This window comes from Otolemur garnettii, unplaced genomic scaffold, assembly GCF_000181295.1.
Source record: "Otolemur garnettii isolate 467f Iridium unplaced genomic scaffold, OtoGar3 scaffold00127, whole genome shotgun sequence".
Taxonomy (NCBI): Eukaryota; Metazoa; Chordata; class Mammalia; order Primates; family Galagidae; genus Otolemur; species Otolemur garnettii.
Genome location: NW_003852522.1, coordinates 309,682 through 317,538, shown reverse-complemented (window position 1 = coordinate 317,538; position 7,857 = coordinate 309,682). Strand labels below are relative to the sequence as shown.

Here is a 7,857-nt window from a genome sequence, read left to right as displayed (position 1 = left end):
CCCGGGCTGGATTCAAACCCGCCACCTTAGGTGTATGTGGCTGGCGCCTTAGCCACTTGAGCCACAGGTGCCGAGCCACAACTGTTACTTTCTAACACACTATCTAGGTTACTTATTAGGTTTATGATTTATTGTCTGTACCCTATCCCCCATTCGCATGTCAGCCCCACAATAGCAGAGACTTGTCTTGGCCCCTGTTCACTGCTGTGTCCCTAAACCTGCTACACAAAGTAGGTGCTTAGTAAATATTCATCCCAGTGAAAAGCTCAGCCCAAGCCCAGGACCCAAGAATGGGCTCCAAGCGAACCTCTCTGACCACCCCCATCTGCTCACAGGACAAGATGCCTAAGCAGAAGCATCAAGAGCTCATCTGTGCCTTCTGGAAGAGAAACAGCAATGGAAGTGGGCACTGGGCAACCATGGGCTGCCAGAAGATGGGCAGCCAGAATAACAGCACCACCTGCCAATGCCACCACCTGAGCAGCTTTGCCATCCTCATGGCACACTATGATGTGCAGGTGAGCAGCTGGGGGCTGTTCTTAAGAGCCCACACGTGACCAGACAGTCAGGTGGTTCTCCATGATATGGCCCAACTGGTTGTTCAAATACGTCTATATGGTTGCACAGTCCAGATGGCCCCAGGCCCCTTCTCTAAAACCCTCTAAATGGCGAGGCCTAGCACTGCAGGCCTTGCTGCAGCCAGTGCCCCTCGTTCTGTCTGTATCTTTAAAAGCTCCCATGTAGAACATTCCAAGGGAACACAACTTTCTGTATGTGGCCTCAGTAGGATTCATAGATAAGTTAGGCCATGTTGGATAAATGGAATTAGCCAGGCAGAGTGGGGGAGGCTGGTGGCCCAGTCCAAGGGCCCAGCAATCACCAAAGTGTGAGATCCTGGCCAAGTGTGGTGGCTTACATTTGTAATCCTAGTGTTTTGGGAGGCTGTGGCAGGAGGATCATTTGAGGCCAGGAGTTCAAAACCAGTGTGGGCAACATAGCGAGACCCCCATCTCTACAAAAAAATTAAAAATTAGCCAGGTGTGGTTGTTCACGACTATATTCTTAGCCACTCTGGAGACTAAGGTGGGAGGATCATCAAAGCCAGGGAGTTCAAAGCTGCAGTGACCGACGATTGCACCACTGGCACTTCAGCTTGGCAACAGAGGGAGACCCTACCTCAAAAAGAAAAAAACAATAGAAAAAACGTGAGGTCTTTATCCCACAACTACCAGCTGATAGGTGTGCCCAGGTGTAGGCGGAGCAAGGGAGCAGGTCAGAGAGGTGGGCTATGGGGGGTTTTGATAAACCGGGACCACAAGGATGGCAGGAAGGTCTCAAGGTCCTCACAAAACCCTGCCCATCCTGTCCTACCCCTAGGATTGGAAGCTGGCCTTGATCACTAAGGTGGGACTGGTGCTGTCGTTGATCTGTCTGCTGCTGTGCATTCTTACCTTCCTACTGGTGCGGCCCATCCAGGGCTCACGCACCACCATACATCTGCACCTCTGCATCTGCCTCTTCGTGGGCTCCGCCATCTTTTTGGCCGGCATCGAGAATGAAAGTGGAGAGGTAAGGCCCTCTCCACCCTCACCAGAAGGCTAAGTCAGAGGTCCAGGAGGCTAGCCTACTTCCGAGGCTTGGTTGGGGAGGCGGACCTTGGGAGGCACTTAGCCCGGTAACTGCTTGGAACCTGGCCCCACCCACAGTGGTGATGTACCTCTTTAAGGGGAGCTGGCTTTGGGGGCGCATGGCCACGCCCGGACCCGGCTCATCCCCACTTGTAGGCTTCGTTAGGGGTGGGTCCTGGAAGTCTGGCCCCGCCCCAACCCGCCCGCCCTTCAGACCTTGGCCCCACCCACTCCCCTCCAGGCCCCACCCACAGGCTTTGGCAGCGCGTGCCCAGTCCTGTGCTGAGGTCGCCCTACTTCTCCTCCCCCGCCCCACAGGTGGGGCTGCGCTGCCGCCTGGTGGCCGGGCTGCTGCACTACTGCTTCCTGGCCGCCTTCTGCTGGATGAGCCTGGAAGGACTGGAGCTCTATTTCCTCGTGGTGCGGGTGTTCCAGGGCCAGGGCCTCAGAACCCGCTGGCTCTGCCTGATTGGCTATGGCGTGCCCCTATCTATCGTGGCCATCTCGGTGGCCTCTTATAAGGAGGGCTACGGCCGCCAGAGTTTGTGAGTTGGGGACGAGTTGGGGGCCGGGTTCAGGCCAGGGCACAAGGGCAGAGTCACAGTCATTGCCTGGCTGCCCTCTGGTTTGGTTCTGGACCTCCTGGGGCGCTTATGGGATCCTTCCCTTCCCTCTCAGCTGCTGGTTGGACTTGAGCCATGGCTTCCTCTGGAGCTTCCTGGGACCTGTGACCTTCATCATTTTGGTAACTGCCCACCCCCTGCCCAGAGCCTGAGCAGCAGGGTCCCTACTGAGTCCTTTTAGCACCATCTTTCTCCTCTAACGCACAATCTATGCTCCAAATCCAGTGCAATGCTGTCATCTTTGTGACTACCATCTGGAAGCTCACCCAGAAGTTTTCTGAAATCAATCCAGACATGAAGAGATTAAAGAAAGCCAGGTGAGAAGAGGGGTAGGAAAGGTGAGAGGCGCAGCTGGTGGTGAGGCAGGGCCCTCACACTGCAACTGCCCTCCCACAGGGTGCTGACCATCACTGCCATTGCCCAGCTCTTTGTGTTGGGCTGCACCTGGGTCTTTGGCCTGTTCATCTTGGAGGAGGCAAACTGGCTGTGGGCCTACATCTTCACCATTCTCAACTGCCTGCAGGGCCTCTTCCTCTACGTGCTACATTGCCTGCTCAACAGAAAGGTGGGCCACAGCTGGGGAATATCCAGGTGGGGAGGGCCTGGGACCTGCTCCTTCCTCTTCCCTGACCTGCTGTCTGGGAAGCAGGTGCGGGAGGAATACCAGAAGTGGGCCTGCCTAGTCACTGGGAACAAGTACTCAGAGTTCACCTCTTCCTCGTCTAACACAAGCCACAATCAGACAACTCGGGTAAGGGATTGTGTCCGGGCCAAGGGATTTCAGGAAGGCCCTTTGGCAGGGCTCAGGCCTCACATTCTTCTTTCTCTCCAGGCCCTCAGGGCGTCAGACTCTGGTATGTGAATCCCATGGTTCTGGCAACAGGTAACAGCACCTGCAGGCTCAGCAGCTTTTGCACTGAGGAACATCCTTTTCTCCTACTCTGCACCCTCCACCCTCTCTTCTTGAGGCCACCCTTATACAGAGAGGGGCAGCAGCTGTACTCTGGCACCAAACCCCAGAACCCCCAGTAAGATGGAAAGTCAGCACCACCAGTTCTACTTCCAGCTGCCTCTCTGCCCCACCCTAGCTGTGCCCCAGGGTGGATAGGTGCTGACCCAGGGCTGCAGCCCATCACCCTGGTACATGTGGCCAGTACAGTGGACAGACTGAGGGCTGTTGCCCTAGCCTGGCTTCCTCCTATCTGTCTTTGCCCTGGAACAAGAAGCCAAAGCACTGGGCTTCAACTTCTCTCTTAAGCTAAGACTGATGTCAGAGGCCCGCGGGGACAAGGTCCCTGCCTAAGACTCACGGTACAGAGGCCTGCCTGCCTCAGAACAGCAGGTTCTCATTGTTTTGAAGGTTGTGGACATTGTGTACTATGTTTTTAATCTGTATGAACCTTTCGATGTTGATACTTAAAATTAAATAACACATGCTTACAGAAGATGGCCTTGCTTGTTGGTGGGGGTTTGTTGGCCAGGCTTCTGGTGTCCGTGAAATGTTGAGAGATGACCAAGAAACAGATGGGATGGGAGCCAAGCTTCCATAATAAAAATTTATTCTTACACAAATCTACAGCTTTTGAACAATAAAAAGAGAGACCCATCTGGTGTGAAGCAGCACTTGGGCGGCTCCAGGCTGTTGAGGCATGTGGTTACCGGCTCTGTTCAACTGCAAGACACATGGAGGCAGCAGGTGAGCAGAGGGTCCCACGGAGGGGTCCTCTGCCCCATACTCCAGATCCCTGCCCTGCCCAAACTACTTACTGTATGTGGAGATATCAATTTCCTCTGGAAGTTCTGCCACATTCACCTCAAACCGGTCCTGAACATCATTGAGGATTTTGGCATCATTCTCGTCAGACACAAAAGTGATGGCCAGGCCTTTGGTGCCGAAGCGACCCGCCCTGGCCACCTGCAGGAAGACAGCATCAGAATCAGGCCACAGACAGCATCCCAGGATGTGAGGGAAAGCCTGCTGGGGCCCTGCCCCACCACCATCCCAGGAAGGGGGCACCCTGTGGGACCACTCACCCGGTGGAGGTAGGTGTCAGAGTCCTCAGGCATGTCATAATTGAAGACGATGTTGACTCGCTCAATATCCATCCCTCGGCCAAACAGATTGGTGGCCACCAGGATCCGCCGCTGGAAGTCCTTGAACTGCTGATAGCGTGACAGGCTGGGGTGCAGGAGAAACAAGTGGAGGCCATCAGATACTGGGTTCCTGGGTGGTGCTCCCTGTGGCCGTCGTGGGCAGCATGCACTCACCGCTCCTCCTGGGCCATACCCCGGTGGATGGCAATGGCTGGGAAGTTCTGTTCTACGAGGAGCTGGGCCAGGGCCATGCAGCGCTGCACAGACTTGACAAAGATGACCACCTGGAAAGAGGAATGGCAGTCAGGGCCAGAGTCTCCCAAGGCCCAGAACCCTGGGATAGGCCAGCCAACAGAAGCATCACCTGGTTAAACTCTAGCACATCCAAGAGATCAAAGAGTTTGCGGTTCTTCTCGCTATCCTTGAGCTTGACATAGTACTGCTGTAGCCCATGCAGTGTGAGCTTGGTCTCGTCATCCACAAACACCTCCATTGGCTGTGGGGGAAGGGAGGTGGGGAAGAGCAAGCAAGACTCACTTTTGAGCATCTTGGCTGCCCAGACAGAACCTTCCAAAGAAAACTCCTTTGTGTGATGCATCCCAAAGGGCCTGCAGCACCCAATCTCAGTAAAGCTCATGCTATCAAAAGGTGGAATCAGCTCTGGTCCGGCTCAGACATGATCAAGCTGGACTCCCAGTTTGACAACACTAAGGGGAAGGAAGAAGGCTCACCAGCCTCCCAGGATCCTTTGTGCCATGTGGGCAGTGTGGGTGGCCCCATGCCCTTGGGGAAGGCTGAAGCTGCTGTGCTGAGGTCTCCACCACTGTGGGTGGGCCAGGGCCCTGCCCTACTTACATCCTGCATGAACTTCCTGCAGACAGGGCGGATCTCTTTGCTCAGGGTGGCACTGAACATCATGCACTGCTTCTCATGGGGCGTCAGGCGGAAGATCTCCTGCACATCCCGCCGCATGTCTGGGAGGGGAGGGCAAAAAACAGATGGACATGAGTATCTGCTGGACCAGGACCCCCACCCCAGACCAGACCCAGACCCCTCCGGACCTGTGCCAGGGAGCCAGTGGCGCCATGACGAGGGAGAGAAGGGAGGGGCGAGTCCCAGGTGCCTGAAGGGCTGGACTCGGGGGACAAGCCAGCGCAGGCGCTGGAGGAGCTGCAATCCACTTACACGCTGCCAGAGCGGAGCAGCCGTGCCGTGCGCCTCGAGCCACGCTTCAGGGAGGGGAGCCTGAGGCAGAGATAGCCGCTGGGGTGAGAGCTGTAGCTACCTCCCAGGACACAAGCCCATCTCCCACCGGCCCTCTCGGGGCTCACTGAGGGCAGGCAGAGGCCTAAAACTAACCCATAATACTCCTACAGGTATGTGTTTGTGCGCCTCTATGTCTAGGCAGGGACACTGGCTCATGTGGGCCCTTTGGTCCTATTCAGCTTGGGCTCAGAAGCAGCATGTCCCACTCTGCTAACACTATAGACAGTTCCCTAGAATCATTTTCAGGAGACCTATGCGTCAGCCACCCATGAGACCCACTCAGGGAGTCTTTGGCCTGCTCAGTCAGGGCCACCTAGACACTGGCTCTTAAGTTGGGCTGTATAGGGAGGGGAAGGTATGCTGGGTGGGCCTGGGGAGCCCCACAGGCTCAGTAGGGACACTCACCCAGCTGTTCCAGCATCTTGTCACACTCGTCCAGCACAAAGTGCTTCACATTCTTCAGGTTGAGGCTCCTGTTCCGCACAAGGGCCAAGATCCGGCCTGGGGTCCCCACCACAACATGGGGACAGTTTTTCTTCAATACTTCTTCATCTTTCTTGATGGAGAGGCCACCGAAGAAGACAGACACCTATAGGGATGCAAAGGAAGTGGCTTCCGCCTGTCTGGGGGCTGCATGTTCACACCCTACTTTATGCTGGCACCCCATCCATGGCCCTGATAGCACAGACCCAACAACCCTCCACCCCCCAAGTACCCAATAGCCAGCACTGGCACCTCAGAACAGGAGGATTGAAAGCCTGCATGGTTCCAGTGAAAGGCAGCCCCATGCTGGGGCCTGCACAGGCCCCAGAGAGTCATACATAATTCATCTGGCTTTTAAGGAACATAAACTACCACAAACCTCAGTAACAGCTACTGCCGCCAAACTTGGTAAATGTTGGCAGGACCAGAACTGGGGCCAGAGCCAAGGCCAGGGAAGCTACAGAAGACCACATAGCACCCAGCCTACCCCAGTGTGAGGGACTCACCTTGACACTGGGCATGTACTTAGAAAAGCGCTCATATTCCTTGCTGATCTGGAAGGCCAGCTCCCTTGTATGGCACATGACCAAGACTGTCACCTGTAGAGTGGCAGGAAAGAGGTCTTTAATAAAGGTAGGGTCCTAAACCCTCCCCTGCCAGAGCTCACACTGGTGCTCCCTTTCCTTGGTGGCCATATCCATCCCATCCCCTCTTGACAAGGGCATCTACACCATTCTGCTCCCTACACTGGTGGGCCACTTGAAGGATAGATCCAACTGCCTTCACTTTCCTAGCCATTCCCCACCCCTCACTCCAACAACCTCTCACAGCTCCCGAGGCCTCATCTCCTGAAGGCAGGACCTATAATGAGGCCAGGAACAGAAAATGGCCTAAGCAACAGTTAGACCCAGTCCACTCTGGTAACAGGGACCCCACACTCCCAAACAGATTCCCAAGTCTCCACTCTCATGCTGTCCCTGCCTACAACACCAAAACACTGAACACATGACATCCACTCACAAAGTCCTCATCCTTAATGATTTGCCCTAAGAAAACAAGGATACACGCATCAAGGATGTCAACCCCAGGGTGATTCTTAAGAGAAAAACATAGGAATTCACTTAAGTTATCCCAGGAGTAGAACATGACATTAACAGAAGAAGACAGACAGGACCGATCAGCAAGAAGAGCAGTGACAACTATAGTCAACGTGACTCTACTTTTGTAGGTAACCATTTAGGAAAGTATATACTAAACTAATAGCAACATTTCTGTAATTGTGAGGTGCTTTTCAGCTCTGGCTTGTCAGTATTTTCTGATTTTTTTTTTTAAATTTCAAAATATTAAAGGGATATGGATGTTTTTGTTACACTGATACCTTTTATAATGCTTATGTCAGGGCTTTTAGTGTGCCCACTGCTCAGTCTGTGTTCACTGTACTCAATAAGTAAACTTTTTACATCTCTCTTTCTCCCCTCCTTTTCTGATTTTTGTCACAACCAAATGCTACACTTAATTTTTCTTTTTTTTGGCCAGAGCTGGGTTTGAACCTGCCACCTCTGGCATATAGGGCTGGCACCCTACCCTTTTGAGCCACAGGCGCCGCCCAGCTGTACTTAATTTTAAAAACCCACAAAGAGGCTCGGCACCTATAGCTCAACCGGCTAAGGTGCCAGCCACGTACACCTAAGGTGGCGGGTTCGAATCCCCAGCCCGGACCCGCCAAACAACAATGATGGCTGCAACCAAAAAATAGCCGGGCG

At 54.1% G+C, this 7,857-nt stretch overlaps 2 protein-coding genes across 7 annotated transcripts in view; one reads left to right on the top strand and one right to left on the bottom strand.

Moving 5' to 3' along the window:
* Nucleotides 1–3,696, top strand: part of ADGRE5 (adhesion G protein-coupled receptor E5) — a 16,422-nt gene extending 12,726 nt beyond the window's left edge. For all 5 annotated transcript variants that reach the window (XM_023518028.1, XM_023518027.1, XM_012810122.2 and 2 more), the window contains 8 exons: nucleotides 336–518; nucleotides 1,378–1,569; nucleotides 1,947–2,173; nucleotides 2,307–2,373; nucleotides 2,477–2,568; nucleotides 2,648–2,816; nucleotides 2,901–3,002; nucleotides 3,084–3,696. In XM_023518028.1, the coding sequence (XP_023373796.1) occupies nucleotides 336–518; nucleotides 1,378–1,569; nucleotides 1,947–2,173; nucleotides 2,307–2,373; nucleotides 2,477–2,568; nucleotides 2,648–2,816; nucleotides 2,901–3,002; nucleotides 3,084–3,113 (1,062 nt within the window). In that variant the 3' untranslated portion in view covers nucleotides 3,114–3,696. The remainder of the gene's footprint in view (nucleotides 1–335; nucleotides 519–1,377; nucleotides 1,570–1,946; nucleotides 2,174–2,306; nucleotides 2,374–2,476; nucleotides 2,569–2,647; nucleotides 2,817–2,900; nucleotides 3,003–3,083) is intronic.
* A 97-nt stretch (nucleotides 3,697–3,793) lies between these two features.
* Nucleotides 3,794–7,857, bottom strand: part of DDX39A (DExD-box helicase 39A) — a 9,359-nt gene continuing 5,295 nt past the window's right edge. For both annotated transcript variants that reach the window (XM_012810215.2, XM_012810214.2), the window contains 8 exons: nucleotides 6,601–6,693; nucleotides 6,017–6,200; nucleotides 5,201–5,319; nucleotides 4,710–4,841; nucleotides 4,520–4,629; nucleotides 4,286–4,430; nucleotides 4,019–4,166; nucleotides 3,794–3,923 (listed from right to left, as the gene is read on the bottom strand). In XM_012810215.2, coding sequence (XP_012665669.1) covers nucleotides 3,907–3,923; nucleotides 4,019–4,166; nucleotides 4,286–4,430; nucleotides 4,520–4,629; nucleotides 4,710–4,841; nucleotides 5,201–5,319; nucleotides 6,017–6,200; nucleotides 6,601–6,693 — 948 coding nt within the window. In that variant the 3' untranslated portion in view covers nucleotides 3,794–3,906. The remainder of the gene's footprint in view (nucleotides 3,924–4,018; nucleotides 4,167–4,285; nucleotides 4,431–4,519; nucleotides 4,630–4,709; nucleotides 4,842–5,200; nucleotides 5,320–6,016; nucleotides 6,201–6,600; nucleotides 6,694–7,857) is intronic.